Source organism: Brassica napus, chromosome C2 (genome assembly GCF_020379485.1).
Source record: "Brassica napus cultivar Da-Ae chromosome C2, Da-Ae, whole genome shotgun sequence".
Classification (NCBI taxonomy): domain Eukaryota; kingdom Viridiplantae; phylum Streptophyta; class Magnoliopsida; order Brassicales; family Brassicaceae; genus Brassica; species Brassica napus.
In genome coordinates, this window is record NC_063445.1 from 9,878,419 (window position 1) to 9,901,139 (window position 22,721).

Below are 22,721 nucleotides of genomic sequence, written 5' to 3' on the forward strand. Positions count from 1 at the left end.
ATAATTCAGCTGATCTTTTCACCAAGTCTCTGCCAACCTCAACGTTCAAGAAACTCGTTCATCAGATAGGAATGCGCCAGCTGAAGGATCTTCAATGATGCATTCATCAGGGGGAGTTTCATGCGTTGTACTATTTTTCCTATCTATGGTTTCCATTTTTCCCACGTTGGGTTTTTGGTTTTCTTAGAAGGTTTTAATGAGGCAACATCGTGCATGATGCAAACCCATATGGTTATGGCATCCAAGGGGGAGTGTTATAAATCATTAAGTAGATGGTCCATAACCAAGACCAAGACAAGGCCTAGCCACGGCCAATGGAGGAGAGAGAGTCGGCCAAAGTCCTAGCCGGCTGACTTAGGATATGGATGTCTATGTTTTAGTAGTTTTCCTATTTTCTGTTGAATTAGGTTTTGTACTCTTTTTTTTATATACTTTGTAATTCCTATATAAAGGAACCTTATGATTCATTAATAAGATAGAAGAATTCTCCATTCTTTTACGACAACATAAAAGTTTTTCTTGAAATCCTAAAGTCCGTACTCAAAAAAAACACATAGAAATTGGATTTAGAACCGACGTTGAAATACCCAACCCATAAGGTTTGAAAGCAGTTAATAACCGTCTCTGACAAAACTCGACTGTTTTCATAATCTTGATATGGTTGTTCTTCTTGATTTCCCAATAGATAAACATGGGCGTACCCTTACATTTGTTAAGGTTGATTATACGTTGTTTTGGAACATTGAAAAATAAAATAAAAAACGGTGAGAAGCACTAGTAAATCAATACACAACATTAGATTTCCAACAGAATTGGCCCGTATATACTTGATTACAAATCAAGGCGCCAAATCCCAGTTCTATTTGATGATCGAATATTTCGAAAACAAAGCCATATTGATCATGAAGAGACAAGTTGAGTCAGAGTTAAAGGAGATGAGTATTGCGAGTCATCAGATAACATAAGATCGACGATGGTCCGAGCAGCAGCTTCCGTGGGATGACCGTAGCGATCCCAAAAGAGGTATTTGGTTCTGTCTGAGCATAAATTTGACACGGGAAAACAAGGAGAGTCCGCATTTAAGTCCCCACTTCCACAACACGCTGATGTCACGTCCGCAAAACCTGAAATCAGAAAACGACAATGTGTTTTTTTCATTCGTTAAGTGCGATTTTGTTTACTAGGGTAAGCCAATGGCTCTGGTTAAAAGTAGGTGTAAAGAAAAAGTAAAAGAAAGTTTAGATGGACCCATCATTTCCAGCGCAACCTTTTTCACCTCTTTTATAGGGAGGTAAGTTTTCAACTTAGACAAATCACTAGATTAAAAATAATGTTTACTCTATTTATTTTTTGGTAAAAAAACATTAAATGAATAAATTTACTCTATTTATTTCCCCCCCATTTAATCTATTTTGTTTACCAATCACACACTTTGTTTTTTCTTTCTAATATCACCACTTTAATTTGGCATGTGGATCATGTGTGTCCCCTCCGTTTTAATAGTGATCCCACTTTGGGACTTTCGGTCGCTTGATAAAAGTTACATTTCTATTTTATTCAGTACACTGTACATGTGGAGTTTATAAAATTGTTATTTAAGTTTTTTTTGTTGAAAAAAATTTATTCAGAAATTTCCTTGAAGAAAAATATTTTTTTTTGAAAAAGCGGGTATGGTTTGGAAAAAGGTGATATAAAAAAATCAAAGGGGTATTATTAGGAATAAAATTACTGGAATTCGTCTTACCCAAATTTCAATCATACATGTTAATTTATTTCACGTCTCAACCTTGCGGTATTTTGTGGTTTGATTATTTATTCTAGTTTTCATTAGTCGTGGTAACAAAACTTAATACCTAAAATATACAAACTCTGATCGTACCGTAGCGGGCAGGGTTGGTGATAATGTCATGGAAGGACTTGAAGTTATCAAAGTAAGTGTACGCCATCGAGCTTTTCAACTCCTGTTTAAATTGTTGTAACATCTTTACTAGAGCTTCGTTGTACAAAGAACACCACATGTTAGACTCTTCGTTGCATTCATGCATCGTCGAGTTTTTCGCTCTTTGTCCAGGTGTGCAACCAATCTGTGCTACACCTAGTATAAGGAATCTACGTGCTCCAGTATCGCGAAGTCTCTGTTAATTAATACAATTCTCGATTAATAAATTTGTAAGAGGAATACATGCATGTATCTAACTAGTAGCACAAGTCTTAGATGTCCTAACTTTTTTATTTTACCTTTAATTGCTCTCTGAGCTTATCAGCCATTGATTGTGTATATTGCTGAGGATTGGTCTTTTGTCGAAGTTTGAACGATCCAAAATAGTCGAAAAGATCGTTGCTGCCTATTACCACGAAGAATAGAGATTTGGATAGGTGGTTTTGTGCTTCGGATGGTCCAAGCTGACTTGTGAGTTCTTTATGAATGTCTTGCCAATCGTTCACTTGGTGCGATAAAGGAATAGATTGCCTCTACACATAAAGATTACGTAAGATGAAAAGTCAATAATAGATAGCAGGGATAGCTCAGCTGGGAGAGCGTCTGAAGATCTGAAGGTCGCGTGTTCGATACACGCTCACAGCAATCCTCTTTGTATTTGTAATGTTTTTAATTTAATTTCTTTTTCATTCAACTAGATTGTGTAATAAATATATGTGTTTTTGCAATCTACCGCCTAACTTTCCATTTCAAATAAAGCTGACCATGGAACCAATACTTTATTTAATTACTTTCCAGTTTTTAAAAAAAGGAATTTTAATTACTTTCCAGAAATTTAACATATCCTAGATGGAATATAAATAACTTACAAGTTTTTGATCGGAACCGTTGAAGATACCAGCTCCGCCAGAAGCAAAATTCACACCAGTTAAGGCCGCAGATTTTCTCTCTTTCTCTTTAAATGAGACTTTCAGTGAGAGATACGGCGGCGGTAACGGTAAACCAAATTTCTCAGCTAATCAATCCCAAAAGAAACACTTAGGTCAACGTTCATGTAAAAGAAATTTTGATTTATATATATATATTTTTTTGAAACTAAATTTTGATTTATATATTGACAACTAATAGTTACAACTTACAACTACGTGTATTTTCTTATAATGATTTTGAACGTCTAACCATTATTTTGGTCTAGTTATGAGAGAATACATATAGTTCTAATTGCCCGCACGACACGCTATCTAAATCAAAGCAATCGTGGCCTGACATAGCATACCAACACTATTCATCTCATAGAGACCAAACAAAAAAGTAGAATATATACAAAACTGGGAAATATACAAAAACTCACCGATAGCATCTGCGGCGTTTTTGCCGTTAGAGAATCTTCCGGTGGCTTTCTTGTCAGGAAAATCAACGCCGTTACGTGGATAATTAGCTTTGGATATGGAAATTGCTAAGTAATTATTGTTTCCTGCATCAACCAACGAATCTCCGAAAATGTATACTCCCGGAATCGAAGGAAGTTTTCCGGTCGTTGATTCTAAACCGGCAAATGAACCGAACCAAAGTAAACCGAGGAAGATGGGGAGGAACGGTGTTTTGTTCGTCGGCATGTTCTTTTCCTCCCGGCGAACGCTTTGAACTGGGTTTGTTTCTCCGAGGCTCTTAGGGTTGTATTAGAGATATAAAACTTAGTGTGGTTTATATAGAGAAGAGAGAAACGTGAATACTGACGGAAAATATTTGCAAAACTAGAAAATAATATAAAGTTTGGTAATGTGAAAAGATGAAAAATATAAAAATGAGAAGGGCAGCTTCTTTGATTGTCCTTGTCAGACCGATCATGTCACATTGTCACTTGTAGATTGTCGCGACTGTTATGGCAATTTCAGTTTTTGTTATATGGCACCGAAAACATTGATCTTTAACGCTCTCTCTCTCTCTGTCTTACTATATGTAGCATACTTAATTTTCCACTTATTGCTCTAATTGTATGACAAATATATATATTTTTTTCTTGTTAACTCGGGGTATCCGGTGGGCCGAAGCCCAGTTGATTAATCCTCTGAGGGTTTATCCACCAATATCGGATAGACCTGATTACTTGCAATGAAAATTAGATATACATGTTATCTGACCACACAAACATTTATATCTGAAATGGTAGGTTTCGAACTTGGGGTACTTAGCACCTTTCTAAGCCCACCGTACCATTCAATCATGCTTGTATGATTTGTATCATAAATATAGTTAGGCAACCATTTTGAGGTAGAGTTGATATCCTATACATTATATATTTCTACATTTACTATGGGCATGATCGGTTGAAACGTATCGGTTGCGTGTGCGGTTGTGGGAGTTTGCGGATGTGAATTACTGCAATTTTTAGCTTTTTAAGCGATTTGTACTATTGGTACAACGTTTAGAAATTGATTTAATTGCAGGATACTTATGACTGGTTAATTATGCGATACTGCAATGGTTTAATCATAAATAACCAATATTAACACATTATAACATTATAAACATACTATATTATAAAATATAAAATTATTGATATAGTATAATTAATAAAAATATTACGTTTATTTATTTATTTTCAATTTAGATGAAAATGATAATTTCGATCAAATGTATTTGAAGATTTATATTAGAACTTTTATAAGAATATTTTGTTTCATTTGTATATGTATATATATTAATGTTAAAAAATTATAGTGAATATTTTGGTTTAAAGTTTTTATATAATAAATTATGATACTATTAGTGAATTGAAATTATAAAATGTTTATATTTTATTTATAATATTTCAATTTTAAATTTTAGTTTAAAAATTTTAAATATATTTAGAAAATATTTTTTTTTTCTTCTGGAACCGTCCGTATTACCATGGTATGATTGATACAAAACACTAACAACCAACTTTTAACATCACAAAAGCTGCGTTTGCGGATGGTATCTGGAAAACCATTCATGCCTTATATATTTCCCTTTATTTAGAAAAATAAAATAGAAAAAATATTGCGTTCAACTAGTTTTTTGTTGTTTGAAAAGCTATTGTGTCAACTAGTTAGTGTATCTGAGTTTGTTACTTGTTTTTATATTTTCACAAATATATATAGTTTGAAATTAATATGTGTAGTTATCACTTTATTTCTTTTACTATGTTGTTTAGAACTGTAGATTTACTAATTTGTATTTGCAAATATTTGTAACATATGTAAAGAGATACAAATAAACAAAACTTTTTTTTGGCTGCAATGTAAAACTTATATTTCAACGGAAAATGAGAATAATAGTTTGAGAAAGCCCTCTGAATTCGATAAACTAGTAGTAGCAAGCTGACATGTGATTGCAGATTTTTCTTATCGATTAGTGCAGACAAGGTGGATGGCTAGAGGACAGACAATTTTGTTGATGTTTCCTTCCATTTGTTCGCGTTATATATACCCTAAAAATATATGTTAAATATGGTAGATTATAGCGTAAACTGAAAATTGTGAATAATCAACCACATGAACTAGTCCAGGTCGTATAAAATATAGACAAGCATGCAGAGAAAATATGATTTTTGATTTCCTCTAATAATTTGAAATGCATAGAGTATATCTGATCATGTGAAACTATTTTTACTCGTAAAATGTGTAATTTACCATCACCTACATAATTAGTTTTTATCATGCGAAATTATAATCATATCCTCATGTAATAAAAGTATAGATTTTCCACGAAATGATGGGGAAAAAAGAGATTTGGTTTGATCCGACTTGTAATCATCGTGAAATATACATGATAACTTTTAATTATTTTCTTTTGCTTAACTAGTCAAACTTCTCTATCCTTTTAGCATTCCAAGCCATATATAATAATATATTGATGTATGTTCTGCTTGCACTGCTGGTGTGATGTGCACCACTAAAAACTTCCACCATATGTAGTTGCGCCCATACAATCCTCCCCACACCCCCACATTATCTCATTTAATAATACTTTTTTGTTAAATGTTTCATGGAACTTATTACTGGTAATTTGTTGATTGAATGACAGTGATATAAGTCAAACAAAATCGACAAGTGATGGATCTAACGCGTAATTACATAAAAGTAAAACTTGAGACAGAAAAGGCCTACGAACTCGATTATAAGTTTGGTCGGTTAGACGGATGCTAGGTAATTATATTAGAAACCTAGATGTTTACAGTTAGGTTCATACTCAAACGCGTGATTTTCTTGAAAACTACTCAAACGCGTGTTGCCCCTTTGAATAGCTGTATATTGTATTGTTTGCTATGTTCTGTTGAAGATTTAAAAGTGGATAGGACAAGTCAGTTCTACTAGAACTGGTCAGAGTTTTGGGGGCCAATTGTTATGCTTCCGGGTTCGACGCCAGCCGGAAGCGAACTGCTCATCCCTGTTACAAAAAGCGGGTACTGGGCTTTCGGGCTTAGGACATACCCTTCCGGATGAAGCCGGCCCGCTATCTGACCGGACCTAGGGAATGATCCGCGAAACGGGGAACCCTGGATTATAAAAAAAAAAAAAAAAAAATTTAAAAGTAACTTAAGAAACTGGATTACTATGAAATACTTATTACCAACAGTGTTTTTGAAATAGAACCAGATTATCGGATTGGATTTAACCATGGACCGAAGAAATATCGAGGTTAAATTTAACTATGGAGCCGTATAAAGTATCGTTCCTTTTGTCCTATCGTTCAGTAAGTTACATTCATCGTTACTCGTGTCTCATGGTTTCAGATTTTACAAATAGTACTAACTTTAAATTATTTAAATGATTAAAAAATTTCATAGACCTAAAGTATATATAGTAGATTATTTGCTGAAGTCATATACTACAATATACTAAAAAAATCAAAATCAAACTCAGGTTCTCTAATTTTGTTCTCTATGTCAACAACGAGTTAGTTTCCGTGATTTGAGGTGTGTTGCGAGTGTGGGATATTGACGTGTTACGCGTATGGATTTCTTTACTTTAATTTATGTTGGTGTTTTTTCCTTTTTTTTTTTTTTTACCGGGAGTATCCCGGATCTATGAAAAAACCCAGACTAATCTCCGAATGGACTCTAAAGTATAGGTTCATATCCGTGTGGGCTGTCCAGAAACATCACGAGTTAGTTCTTTCCAGCAGGATTCAAACTCGCAACTTGGGTGTTGGAAATAGTCCGTCCTTACCATTGGGCCACGGTTTTCCGGACTATATGTTTTCTTGTTTGTTTGATTTTTACGTTAATGTTAGTAATGAGTCTAATGACTACTGAGTAACACAGCTTTCGCTTTTTATTTTATTTTTAAAGGCTATTTTCAATCTGAACTCTGAAGGACGAATCTTTTCACACAAAAATAAAGACATTCACTTTGTTTATTGCAATTCGAGGTTTGCGTTATCAACTTTAATGTACAGCGTTACTAGTCCTTCTTAAGCCATAGTCTGCAATTATATCATGAAACAAAAGAAGTGTATGATGCTCATTTTATTCAATTTTCTCGTTGATAACAGGGTAGGATCCAACATCGAATTCGAAAATAATAATCGAACCATATGAAAACGTATAATATTATTATGGCCATTTCAAAATTTATATGACTTAGAGAACTAGCAATCGAAAAGATAATTGATGTATGGCCTAGATCACAGAAGAATTGAATTCTTCACCATTCCAACGCATTTGGTGGACTAACACGACATAGTTTACGATAACAAAAAAATTGAGGAAATAATTTTCCGAACACTGAGTCCTCTGGTTTAGGGTTAAATAGACAAAACTTTGAAAAAGGAAAGGAACTATGAATTTTCTTTTGACATCAGGAAAGAAACTATGAATTAAAATTAAGAAAATCAAGTGTATGCATTTGATTAGGCATGTGCATTTCAGATATCGGCTCGGTTCGGTTCAAGTATTTTGAGTATCGGTATGGAACTAAAGGATCCATTTACTAATGGCCTATTTTTGGTTTGCGTTCGGTGAGGTTCGGATAGTAAAACTAAGAACCAAAAAATATCCAAAAAGAATATTGGTTCTCATTTGATTTATGTTTGATTATTTCAGGTGGTTCAGGCAATTCATGTTAAATATCGGGTATGGATAAAATATGAGGATAATTTGGATAAAAATATCGAATATTTCGAATAATTTTGGATATTTCAGATGAAAATTATCTGGATACTTTGGATAATTTAAATACTTTATAATAATTTAGCTTTTCAAATATTTTTAATAGATTTTAAAGTATAAATATATATTTAGTTATAATATATGTAGATATAAATAATATTTTATATATTTGAATACTTGTTCAGTTTTCGATTCGGAACCTACTTCATTCAATTATTTTGGATATTGAAATATATGTACTATTCAAATATTTGAGATTTCTGTCCGATTTCCATTTTGACTCTCCTCTCCAACTGGTACTAAATGACAAATTTGTATACCAGATTTGATGTAACGTGTATCTTGTGCTGCACTATTCTAGTGTGTACACGAGTTAAATATATAACGACGTGGGCCGTAGAAAAACCATCGGCCGGAAGCACAAAATTTTTTGAAAGCCTATAAAAAGGAGTGAATTGAGTGAAAATCACAGAAGTAGTAAATTAAGAAAATACCTATAACATAAAAATTGTGGACCTTCAAAATGATCTAGTATAGTCGAAATGACAAAATTGTCCTTTGGTCTATAAGAGAGAAATTTACATTATGATTGGTGATAATAAAGTTAAAAGCTAAAAGAAATATAAATGTAATTGAGGGAATAAGACCTGTTCGAAAACGAGATCAAATTGATTTGAGGTCATAAGACCCATGCCCTCGTTCGAGCCGAGTCTCGTGAGTACGAGCCACTTTCCACGCTCACTGGAACAACAAACAAGAAGAGGACGATTACGCGCCGGCAAGATGCTTGGCGGTGGTGTGTCGTGGCTATTTCACAATAATCGGCAAGAAAATCGGAGCCAGCAATTTGTTTTTATTTTTTCTAAGTTTTGAATGATCAAAATAGTGTGTTTAGTGATAGATTTATGTAATTGGAACATAAACAATACGAAATCGCATAAAAAATTTGATGATATAAGAGAAAACTGAAGCCGGCCGCCATGAATATAACTTGAGCTGTCGAAAACCCTAAAAATAATTGGAGGAAAGAAGATGAGTTATTTACATTTATACCACTCATTAAAGAAAATAAAATAAAATCAGTCTAGAATGCCACTTGAACCCGGGAAACGAGCTTGAGAGTATCGAGCTAAACCACCAGACCACTGTAACTTATTCGATGATAGCTTTCAAACTCTATACTATAACCCTTTATATCCGAAAATGGTATTCAACGAAATTTAGCGACATGTTAGATTGACCTTAGAAATAGTTTGGTGGTTTGTATTTAACTAGGTAACATAAACACGGATTGGGTTAAAATAAAATTTATGTTGCTAAAGATAGTTGTGGACTTTGCTTTAGGATTTTAGCATGTTTTATGATGTAATATCCACTAAAGTCTAAACATATTATTTTAGAATGTTTTATGATGTAATATATGCTAAACAGATTAATTTAGAGCGTAGAAGATTTTGTTTTAAAGAGAAAAACAGGTTAAGAGTTCGAGAAATATATTTGTCGTCTGAGATTTGGTATTGGACAACAAATACTTATATTGGGAACATAATAAAACTCACAATTCTGTTTCAATGCTAGTCTGACATATTAAGAACGAATTTAGGCAAATCTTACATATTAAGAAGGGATTAATGTGTTACTTGAATACTTATAACGAACCGCACGCTAATTGTTTGGTTGAAATTTTTTTTTGTCTCCAATATATAGAAAACATGATAGATGATAACGCAGCGACCAAAATTAAGGTGAAACTGCAAGTTAATTGTTTGGTTAAATGCTACTCTTTCGTGTTAAAACTAAAGTTAGCATGTATAAAGTTGTGATCGGTTTACATAGATGCAGAAATCGACAAAAGAAAACAACAGGTTAAGAGTTTAAAAAATATTTTTTTTTCTGACCTTAAATATTGGACATCGAGTACATATATTAGCAACACAAAAAAACCTAACAATTCTGTTTAAATGCTAGTCTAACATAAATAGTTAACATATTTAATGACAAAAGTAGCAACCAGAGTTATAAGTTCTGGTTATATCTAGAATTGATCAACCCCAAGGAGAGGCAAGGAACTGATCCTCTGCTCACGACAAAATGAGTTCAAAACAGATAGAGAGAGAGAGGCAGAGAGGTCGAACTGTTGTGGTCGTGGTGGTGGTGGTGACGAGCGATGATGGTAAAAACAATAGAACACTCCTAAAACTATTGAAGATTGAAAACAGTCAAACACTTCTTTGCAGCCTCTGTTCCTGAAATGAACGTTGCCTTTTTTGCCTTTTCCCCCCCATTACTTCATGCCGGACCTGTAAAAGAACAGAGTAGAATGTTTGAGATACTGACCAACATAAAGACTTATATACACATAAAAGAACCACAAGAAACCACAATTGATATAATCTGTCAGAAACTCACTTTGGTTCAGATATCTCTCTATCTCTCAAAATAACAAGAATTTTCATATATCAGAACAACTGAGGAAGCAAAGTTTCTATACGTTCATAACTAGTAATTAGAAAATCATAACTTGTGGAAAAGTACCTGCCATCAAACAGAAACATAGAGGATAATAAAACAAGTAGCAAGCAAACAAAAGAAGAGGCAGGCTATACGTCTATTTGGCAGACTAAGTCCAGTTGACATACAATTCAGATGCAAGCTTATCTGATAGTACAAACAAACGATTAGCAATACAAGCAGAGTCATTGTGTGTCTAGACATTGTAAATGACAGATAAAATTGAATGGTAGCAAGGTATTTGCCAAGTGTATGTTGCTAATATACGTACATAAGTTAAAAAATAGAAAATTAGCTAGACTTGTAGCAAATGTGGATGGCTAACCCGGTCTTCTGCTTGTCCATGGTCATCTCCCAGGGAGAGAAAGGGTTGTTCTCGAGGTAAGCTTCTTGGGTGGAGAGGGTCTGTAACCGGGTTAAACCGGAGAGATCTGGCTCTGGTTTCAGAGGGAGGGTTCCTTGGATTCCTTTCGTTTTGAGTTGGATTCTCGTGACTATGTTGCTTTCGTCACATTGAACGGTTGGCCATTTACAAGGGTTGGGGTTGGACCAGTCTACGTCTTTTAGTGAGGTTTAGGCTCGATTTGAGGGCTTGCATAGTTGAGCGTCGACGCTGGTCTGAGAAGCTGCGAAGTTTAGTGAGGAGAGGAGGAAACAGAGATGAGATTTTGTCATTACGAAGTTAAAAGATGGAGCTTTATTCTAGGGTTTTATGGTGGAATTGAAGGAGGAGAAGGAAGGCTCTTCCTTTTTACAGGGAAATGAGAAAGTTAAGAGATTGAATCGGCGGAGATGGAGGGAGAGATATAAGAGTATGGAATCATAAAAGATAAAAAAATAAATAGATTTTTATTCTTATGGAGAAAAATGGAGGACTTTAACTCAATATGCCTCAAGGGTTCTCGTAAATTCCCCATATATCCCTGTTATTAAAAATAATATATAATAATTTATTTTGAATTAAATTTAAATACATAAAGCGTGTAAAGTCGAAAAGACCGTTAATGAAATGAGTTTATTATTAGATCCAACCTAATCTATCCGGTCCACCCAAACCTAAACGGGTTAAAACCCGGATCCTAACCTAGTTTCTTCTTGCTCGGGAAAGCCTCCCATTTGGTCCATCTCTCCATCTCAACTCTCTTCTATTGCGACAGATATACGAGCCACAATCATCAATTGCAAGTTTGGAAAGTTTTCCCCGTCTTATACTAAACCCTAAAAACATTCTTCACCGCTCTTCTTCTTCCCATGATCTCTCAGCTGTCTCTTTGAAACTCAGTCACCCAGGTAAGGACCTTCTTTGATTCCTAGCTTGAATCACTTATGTTCATATGTGTTATTATCAATTCTTTAAAAAACCCGATTGTTGATAATCACTACTAATCTTCTCAGTAACCTAAACGCTAACAGTGTCAACCCGATTCCTACTTGACATGTTGGTAAAGTTTATCTTTTTAATCTACTGATGATGATTATGAATTTAAATATTATTGTATGACTTTTAAATGCATTTTTAAAATATGTTTTTCAATTTTATATTTCGTTTTAAAATTTAAATTATTTTAAATTCTGAATATTAAATATAAATTAAAATTTATTATATACTAATTAATAATAATATAATAAGAATCGATGTAAACTCCTCGTAAACATTACATGGAGTTTACATCGAGTGTTTACGAGTGATTAACATCGAAAGATTTACGAGGGTTTTACATCGAAATGTTTACGAGTGATTTACAACGAAAGTATTTACATGTGCTTTACATCGAAATCATTACGTGGGTTTTACCACGAAATCTTACGTGTCGTTTACGACGAATTCTTTCCCTGCGCTTTACGAAGAATATATTTTGTCGTAAACGTAACGAGTCGTTTACGAAGAAACCTCCGTTACGACGGACGTTTAACAACGAAACTTCTTTCGAGGTTAATTCGTTGTAACACTCCGTTTATGACGAATTTACAACGAATACTGTCCTAGTAAAAAATATGTTTTCTTGTAGTGTTTCTAAACGTTGAATGGATGTAGCCCTATCCCAAGATTTTTTCTTTTAGACCGATCATCAATTGTTTTACTTTTTAGTATCTCTTTCGACATTGTGCAATCTTAACTCTTTGGCTTTGTTGCAAACGCAGAGAGTGACTAATAATCTATAATTGTGGTTCAGGTTGTGGATCTGGCCTGAGCGGGGAAACAATCTCAGAGAATGGGCACCGATGGATAGGTCTTGACATCTCAGCCTCTATGCTTAGTAAGTTAAACTATTAGTTTCTCTATGAAGGATTCTTCTGCCCTTCATTCTTTTAGATCTCTAAGCCACTTTTAATAACATTGCAGACGTTACTTGGTGACATGGGGCAGGTTTGTATGTCTGTCTCTCTCTATGATATTGTGGTGGTTGCTTTTTGCTAATAGTTATATCCTTTAGGCTTTAGGAAAAAAGAATCTTGACTTATTATTATGTTGCTTCACGCAGTGATTATAATGCTGATCAAAATGACCTTTGCGATGATAAAACGATGCTCAAGATGCAAAGAGAGCAGCGGAAGCGTGCTGATAAGGAGAACAGAGAAAGGAGAGGCCGTGTGTTCTGGCTGACAGAGAAGCCGATCAAGATAACTTGCACAATTTTCCAGAGAAAAAAAGTCTTCGAGAAGAGCGGAAGGTCCTAAGCAGTTCTTTGAGCGTTGTGAGAGTATTGGTATTGGATCTGTAATATCAGGGAGGCGAGTTGTCGAACCGTAACTACTAAATGAACACATACAGTTTTGTAATCACATCATATTAAATATAGAAAAAGATTTAAATATATCGTTTATTTATTTTTGGTTATTTTTTATTTAAATAAATGTTAATATTTAATTATACACTCAATTTTGATTAGTATAGTTTTCATTATCTTCTTTAGATGTGACACATTCTCCTTTTATCTTTTATTAATCCCCATTGTTATTTTGATTAAAAACATTTATCTTCTTATTTTAGATTTTTAAAACGTTTTATGTTTCATAAAATGGCAATTCTCTCAAATAGTTTTTTTTAATTTTTTTGTCACAAAAATAGCTCTCAAAAAATAAAATGACCAAAATAGTATTTTTATTTTGAAATTTTTAATATTTAATTTTTATTTTTTATAATTTGAAACCATCCCTAAACCCCACCCTTAACTCTAAACCCTAAGTCAAGATTAGTTAATCCAAGATGTATAAATGCATATTTTACCTTTTAATAAAACTTATTTTGGTCATTTTTCTCTCCGAAAAAGTATTTTTGTGAAAATAAACTAAAAAAGTATATCCAAAAGGATATCCAAAAGAATTTCTCTTCATAAAATTCGTTTTGTTTTGCTCATGTTAAATTAATAATATAAAAATACTCATATAAAATGTATATGCATAGCATATATTAAAATAATAATTTAAAAAAGATTCATGTAAAAAGTGTATGCATAATACATGTTAAAATAATAATTTAAAAAGTAATCATGTAAAACGTGCAGCTGTTATATACATAAATTTAACATTTTAATTATACTTAGTAATTCTTGGTAAACTTCAAGGTAGTAGTAAAACTACTTTACACATAGTAATACTTTGGCAAATTTTAAGTTTTATTAGTAAAACTATGTCCAGATGAAATATTTGGTAGTAAAACCAGTGATTTTATACAGTGAATGTCATTAATTAAGAGTATTACATATAAAGTTTACGAGAAATAAGTATTTTTATAGATTATTCTTATTAAAGCCTTATGATTCATACAACAACCATGAAAGTTAAGGAATCATTTTGGGAAACTAATAAATATTCCTAAAACTATAGAAAATAATTATCTAAATAGTTTTAATAGTCTTATTTACTATATAGATAGTCTACTAATAGATAATATATGGATTCTATATGTTAAATATACGCACTACTTGCAATATACAAGAGTTTCAAATTACACATAATAAAACCAAGTAATCTTAGTAATCTGAATTACACATAATAAACCCAGTAATCCGAGTAGTCTGGATTACACACAATAAAACCAGTTATCATAGTAATCCGAGTAGTCTGGATTACACACAATAAAACCAGTTACATACAATTTGTTCAGCTATTGATATCGTGCACGGTATGGTGTCTTCCATATTCTCACTGATATCAAGGTAACTTTCTTTTCTCAGGAATTATAACGAACTTATGAGGCTTATCCTCTTACATTTTCTCTGTGAAATGGACGGACAGAACTCGATCATTATTGTAGGTGGTGCTAATATGAGAGGGTGGACTGAGAAGATGAGCGATGATGAGCTTGAGATAGTGAGGAATGCCGATGGTGTGCTTCTTCAAAGAGAGATCCCAGACTCAATCAACATTCAAGTTGCTAAAGTTCGTATCAAGTTTTTAAATTTATTTGATTCTAATCTTGATTTTATTCAAGGATGCTTCTTTTTGTTTAGATAGAGAAACTGTGTCGTGGATAAGATATAGCATTTGGAACTAGAATGTAGATTGATCATATATTATTTGAATCATCACGATGAGATTGCCAATGGAACTTTATGTTGAGTAGAATTTTCTAAGTAGCTTAAGTTGGTGGTGGATGTGTTGCAGAATGTGAATAGAGCAGTTGTTCCGGTCATCCTTGACGTGGGAGAAATGGATATGCCAATCCCTATAATGAGCTATTGGATTCAGTTGACGTCTTAAGCTCGAATGAAACTGAGCTCAGTCTCTTGACCGGAAAGCATACTGAAACTTTTGAACAGTTTAGCCAAGCTGTTGCCATAAGTTGGTATATAATTCTTCTTTTGCACATTACGAGTACTGAAACTCCCAGATTTTGGTTACTGGCTTTGTGGTTTTAGGCTATCAGTCTGAAAGAAATTGTAATTAGGACTGTGTATATTATTAACGAAAACCACATGTGTTGTCGTCATCACTCAACATTCGTTGAGCATCTCTCGGAAACTATCTAATCCCTCCCTGCCGTTTTGAGTCAGAAGTAAAAGTGTTTGTGCTCTCCCAAGACACAGCCGCTGCAGTTTTCACTGCCGATTAGAAAACGAGAAGGTCATCCCAGCTTTGTCAAACAAGTGTGGTAAGTATCCCTTTTAGTTTTATTTGTATTTGCATAGATAGGATCACAAGAATAAGTACATTAAAAAGAATGTTTCAGGTAAGCATGTCAATGTGAGCAAAGGTAGTTTCATGAGGTTTAGCAACACATGAGTGTAACATGTTATTCCTCTCCCTCCATAGAAAATAGAATGTTCTTCGAGCGACCAGTTTCCTTAGTAACAGACAAGAGCGCCCTCCTGCTGGAAAGAGAGGAGACAAGCGATCCAGTTTCTTTCAAATTTGATTAGATAACATTATTGTGTTGACAAAAAGAAAGTTAACAGTATTTTATCATATTATAAATGATATAGTTTAAATTCCATAATCTCATATTTGAAAAAAAAAATGATCTGCGAAAACATAACATTGTTTGAATCAATTTTCAAAACTAATCAAACCATCTGAAAAGCACTCAAAGAAAAAATATTTTTTTTTTCAAATCGTCTATTTAACATATTTCAAACCTTTGATTAAAGAATCATTAGCACCATTATAAGAATTTATATAGCCGCGTAACAGTTTCTCAGTCTAAAGATTTAGATCATAGGTGAACTAAATATAAAAATATTTATCGTTCTTTTTTTTTTTTTTTGACAGCAAACATTTACAGACTCATGTAGACTCTGTAAACCAAGGTGGTAAATCTGCATCCATGTGCACGACGAAAGACGATTGTTGCCGAGCACTACGTGCCAAGCTATCCGCCCTTTTGTTCTCCGTCCTAGGAACATGAACGATTTCTGAGCTGACAAAACTTTGTCGCAGAAGCTTGATATCTTCCAGGTAGCTTTCAAATGCTGGCCATTCCTCTGGTTCCGAAACCATCTTCACCAGTTGAGAACAATCCGTTGCAAACGTAACCTGAAGCTGCCTTAAATTTCGCATACATTCCATTGCCTAAATTAATGCCTCCATCTCCGAAGGAAGAGGTGAGAGGGATGCCCTTACATTCCGTGCCCCCAATAAGCTATCAAACCCTGGTAACGTACTAAGCCATCCTTGTCCTGAAAATAGATCTTTATCTTTCCAAGAACCGTCTGTGAAGCACCATCTTCCTATAGTCCCTACACCAGGCCTTACCTGTACTTCTTGTACCAACCTATGATTATAAATAACGTGTGCCTCATCCCACAATGTTGATTCAACTTCTGACAGTCGCAGCGTGTCTCTTGGATCAGTGTCAAGGTTACTGAACACTTTGTTGTTACGACCCTTCCAAATATACCATAATATCCATGCAAACTGATGATCCTCCATTTTTGGATTAATTCTCCAAAATAGATGGTCCATATTACCAAAAAGAGAGCCAATTGGAAAGATGTTTGGATTTGCTGGAATCTTGGATAGTGCCCACACTTGACGTGCTGGAGGACATTCAAAAAACACATGGTTTATTGATTCCTCCGGATCCCCGCACCTGGCACAGCAGGTGTCTCCTTGTATCCCTCGTGCTTTTAGATTTTTCGTTACCGCTATACAGCCAGACAACAACTGCCATAAAAAGTGCTTTAGCTTCGAAGGGCACCTCACCTTCCAACAAAATGCTTTGAGGATATCCACATTAGGGCCATAAAAATCAGGTGGTCTCTCCTTGTCAGGATAAATCCTTTCTACCTGATACCCTGATTGTACCGTGTATTTTCCATTCTTGGTGAAATGCCATCCATTCCTATCTGCCAACTGATTTCTACTCAACGGTATACTATCAATTATTTTTGCATCTTGTGGATCCACCAAGTTCCTAATTTCCTGTACATTCCATGTGCGGGATTCTGGATTAATGAGAGAATCCACTGTGAGGTCCGAGTAATTATTATGCAAGTTTTTGTTAGCTGGTCTCGGGCGAGTAGATGGGAGCCAATGATCATTCCATCCTGAAATAGATGACCCTGTTCCAACCCTTTTAATTAGTCCTTTACAAACCAGAGATCTAGCAGAAATAATACTCCTCCAGCCATATGACGGGGAATATGAGCGAATCGGTTCCAGGGGTGAAGAATTCCTGTAATACCGTCCTTTGAAAACTCGAGAAAAAAAGAGAATTTGGCTTCTCGATCAGCCACCACAACTGCTTCCCAAGCATTGCCGTATTAAAATCAGTCAAATCCTTAAAACCCAACCCACCATTGTCTTTATGGGCACACACTTTATCCCATGATTTCCAATGCATACCTCTTGTACTGCCTCCTGGACTCCACCAAAATTGAGCAACTGCACCTGTGAGCTTCTTCACTGTAGCTTTCGGCAACCGGTACACAGACATCACATGGTTTGGCAAAGCCGTAATCACTGATTTAATAATCACCTCCTTTCCACCCTTGGTAAAAAATCGAAAGGTCCATCCATTAACCCTACTATTCAGCCGTTCTTGTACAAAGCCAAACACTTGTACCTTAGAACATCCTAGGCTTTCGGGCAGGCCTAAATAAGATCCCATTCCACCTAAATTCTGAATTCCCAAGATATCCCTTAATTCTTGACGACTATCTTCATCAATCTTATGTCCAAATTGAATTGAGGATTTCTGGAAATTAATCTGTTGTCCAGAGACAGTCTCATATTCCTTTAGAATCCTGAGTATAGTTTGACACTCTTCCTTGTTTGCCTTACAAAAGAACAAACTATCATATGCGAATAACAAATGAGAGATTGCGGGGCAAGCTCTTGCCACTTTCATACCGGTTAATTGTTTCATCCGCTCCGCCTTTTTAATATTTGAAATTAACGCCTCCGTACACATGATAAATAAATAAGGGGATAAAGGATCGCCTTGACGTAATCCCCGCTGGGGAATAATTAGACCGCGTGGCTGTCCATTGAGAAGCACCCTATATTGAACCGAAGAGACACACTCTCGCATTAATTTAATCCAATGAGGATCAAAACCCATTTTTTGAAGGAGAGCCTCAATAAAATTCCACTCTATCCGATCATATGCCTTACTCATATCTGTCTTTATTGCCATGAACTTATTTTGACAGGACTTGTTTGCTCTCAAACCATGAAACATTTCCTGCGCGATAAGAATGTTATCCGAAATTAACCTTCCTGCCACAAAAGCCGATTGTGTCTCTGAAATTAGTGTGGGAAGACAACTTTTCAGCCTTTGACACAAAACCTTTGAAATTATTTTATAGCCCACATTACAAAGACTTATTGGCCTCAGTTCCGTCATCCTTGTCGGTCTCTCTACTTTTGGTATCATACAAATATTAGTTATATTCAGCTTTGGATCCAAATCACCTGATACCAAAAAATTATTCACCAGTTCGACCACATCCTTTTTAATAATATGCCAGGAATGTTGAAAAAAAAGTGCTGTCATTCCATCCGGACCTGGCGCTTTCTCCGGATGCATCATAAATAAAGCTTGTCTCACTTCTTCCTCCGTTGCTAACCGCAATAGCCTTTGATTCATCTGTGGAGAAATTGATGGTCCTATCTCCTCCAGGAAACTATCAAACTCCGTAGGATTAGTGGAATTAAATAAACCATCAAAATAATCTACAGCCACCTTCTCAACACCGTTATCATCTGTGATCCAATTACCCGCATCATCATGGAGGCCCACTATTTTGTTTCGGATCCGCCGTTGCTTTGTCAGAGCATGATAAAACTTAGTGTTCAAATCTCCGGATGAGTACCACATATTTCGACTCTTCTGATGCCAATACTCCTCCTCATCCTTGTAGGCCTCCTGTAATTTCCTGGAAATCTCAATAATATCCTCTTGGGATCTATTATTATCTGTTTGTACATCTTCCAAAGCTTGTTGGAGATTCTGAATTTTTTCCTTCCCATAAGGTTGATTGTCTTTCCCCATGAAGATATTTCATGTCGACAATTATTAATTTTAGTAATAAAATCCCCTGGTTGGCCCTCCTGGTTTTCTGTCCAGCCTGACACAATTGATTCCATAAGCCCCTCCTGACCTATCCACCGCTTATCAAACCTGAATTGACCTCTTCTTTTTCTTAATAATTTATCTTCCAGAAAAGCAATCACCGGTCGATGATCCGATCCCACCATCCTCAAATATTCTGTATAAGAAAATGGAAAGACTGTATGCCATTCCTCATTAGCCAAAGCTCTATCCAGTCGACATCTAACCGTTACAGCTCTTTTTCCTTTACCTCTCCGTCCCTGCCATGACATTTTATTACCACGAGCCGGAAATTCTAATAGTCCACTATTCCTTATCATATTGTTGAAAGGAATAAAGGACGCCGCACATCTTAGAGATCCCCCATCTTTTTCGTGATTCCCGATAATTTCGTTTAGATCTCCTATAATAAACCAGGGCTCCGATCGAGCTAAACCATATCGGATTAACCTTTCCCATACATGTTCTCTTAAACTTTGATCCGGCTCTCCATATACAAAAGTAAGGAATACTTGTTTCCCTTTGGCCACCGCCTCGACATCTATCATTCTATTGCTAGAATATAATATTTTAACTTGGTATTCATTATTATAAAAAAGGGCTAAACCGCCACTTCTCCCAATTGGATCTACCGTAATAAGACTATCATAACCAAAATGCGATTGAAACCCTTGTACGAATCCAAACTCTTGTTTCGTTTCTGATAAAAACAAAAAGTCTGGTTTATGTTTATGTCATGTTTCACTAAGATAACTTATTGTCCAATGACTTCCAAGACCTCTGCAATTCCAACTTAATATTTTCATATATAAACCTGCTTGTATTGCTCTACCGAGCCGGAAAATTGGGGTGTGATGATACCCAGCAATCTTAGAATCTCAAGGTTCCTAAAACCAGTAAAATCACAATCAGTCCTGTGAGAGGTACGATCAATCCCATGAGGAACACCATTACACCATTGAAAACCATTATTCCTTTTTCCAATCATCATAATACGTACATACGAAATGCCTATCAAACCATTATACGTACTATCTCGAAACCCAAATTTATGGTTAGCTCTCACTTGTACCCCATCTCTTAAACTGTTTCCTCTATCCAAAAAAATCAGTAACATAGCATACATTGATCTCTCCTCTGATAAGGGGACTCGAGATAAACTCAAATAATGAAACACCGTAGCTCTTACGCAAACTCTCTCATCGTACAGCATCACCAATGAAACAAACCTGATGACCTTCCTGGCTCCATATATTCTCTGCACTTGGTTTAATGAGACCAAGCCAAGAGTATGCCCAAACGAGAAGAGACCAATAAAGTCGATCCCAAGCGTCAATGAGAACCAAATCAACCACATAATTCCAGACTTTTCACCCGTACCCCAACCCTTGGCCAAAGACCAACATAAAACTGTAAGAAAGAATATAAACCAATAACTAAAGATTTTTTTCCAGATGATGAACCCATAGCAATAACCTAAACAAAATCTTTTATTCCAATACTTAACCTTTCGTGGAAACTTAGCCCACTTGAATTGAACAACCAGAAACAAAGAAAATATGAAAATAAAACCAAGTGTGCTCAAAGAGCTTATTAAAACAATAGAGACCGCAAAAACAAAGAGCACCCATCGCTTAGCTGTTGTACGTTTGCGAGGAGAGATGAAGGGGTGGACAAACCTCTTCTTTGTGTTTCCTCCTACAGTTGCAGAAAACAATTGCTTACTTGCACCAGCTCTCTTTTCCACATCACCGGTAGCAACCTCCATATTCATTAACCCAATAAATCTTTCCCAAGCTTCCTTATCAAACATATGCAACATCCATGTTTGCCAATCAAGAAGAGCAGATCGTATCCTATTTCCCCGAATCACATTATCAATTGACAAAGATCTCGTTTTGATGATAACGAAGATCATGCCACGATAGTGTTGTGATTGATCCTCTGGATTCCGTATCCGTTTCGAATATCCTATTGATGTTCTAGTCCTTCTGATCCTGATCTTGTCTCTAGCCCACAGAGTCTTTCGCGAATCCAAAAGAATCCTATTTGCCCAATTTCTTCTTTGATTCCATATCTTCCCGATCTTGTCATTGTGATAGAGTTTTGCTTGCCTCCGAATCTTCCTCTGATTACCCGGATCCCATCGTCGAAAAAACATGAGACCCTAGTTCACCATAGCCATCGCCATCAATGTGAAGTTCTTTAATTCAAGAAATCGCAGGTTTTTTATTTATCGTTCTTAATAGTTTAAATATTATGTATAAAAGAAATGAAATAAATATTGTTGTAGCCCTGAAATCCGTGGTTCAACCAGAGCTTCACCAAACCTCCCAAACCGGCCACCTAGGAGACACCAGCGACAGAAGTTCAGTCCAAGGAGCCTATCTTGAGAACTAGAAGGATTTTGTCTATGAAATCAAATTTTCCAGAAGTCTAACTCACCAAGGATTCAGTGAGGCTTGGAATTTTAATAAAATCTCCACAGACCAGAAAGTTATGAATTTTACAAACTGGAGGTTCTCCAGCCCATGTAGTTGCGAGTATCAGCCCTTAGAAGTGGATTTCAGCCCAACCATGAAGTGGAATTCTCCAGAACTAGCCATGGGCTTCAAGACAGATGTCGTAGCTTTCCATAAAGCCCAAAATCAGCCGAATTGGTCAAGGAAAAACCAAGATGAAATCAATTTCCCAAAACCGGCCAAACCGACATCAATTTGGGAAAGTCTCCAACCAATTCGATTTGTTTCGATCCAGAGTTATCTGTAGAAGCCAGGAGATCATCTCAACCATCTAGAAGACATCCAAGACATCCTTAGCTGCACCAACACCCAGAGGATCAGGCGGATTCTCATTTACCTCAACTTGCCTTATTTGGAGTCTTTGGCAATAACTCTCCAACAGCTACTTCCTAAACAGGTTGTGTACGACTTCAGCACATATCAAGCCTCAAGAAGATTCCAGGAAGCTCTCATATCCACCCAAACCGTCCAGGTTCAAGAGGAACCAAGTTCCCCATTTATGGTCTAGTAAATCTCATTCCAACGGTCATATTCCTCCATTAAAGACTAAACTTTATTTTCAAGTTAATTTCTTTCCTTGTATTGTTTATGACCGTTTGGTCTTGTCTAGAGTCC

At 35.4% G+C, this 22,721-nt stretch overlaps 1 protein-coding gene and 1 long non-coding RNA gene across 2 annotated transcripts; both read right to left on the reverse strand.

Moving 5' to 3' along the window:
- Positions 1-750: 750 nt before the first annotated feature.
- LOC106420847 (GDSL esterase/lipase At5g55050-like) lies at positions 751-3,807 on the reverse strand. Its single transcript, XM_048747162.1, has 5 exons — positions 3,291-3,807; positions 2,809-2,954; positions 2,239-2,472; positions 1,880-2,135; positions 751-1,124 (listed from the first exon to the last, which is right to left on the reverse strand). The coding sequence occupies exons 1-5, from the start codon at positions 3,553-3,555 to the stop codon at positions 901-903; spliced, it is 1,125 nt and encodes a 374-aa protein (XP_048603119.1). The 5' UTR covers positions 3,556-3,807; the 3' UTR covers positions 751-900.
- A 6,139-nt stretch (positions 3,808-9,946) lies between these two features.
- LOC106407477 lies at positions 9,947-15,141 on the reverse strand. The gene is made up of 2 exons (XR_007319159.1): positions 10,485-15,141; positions 9,947-10,375 (listed from the first exon to the last, which is right to left on the reverse strand). It is a non-coding gene; the product is annotated as an uncharacterized LOC106407477 (long non-coding RNA).
- Positions 15,142-22,721: the final 7,580 nt, after the last annotated feature.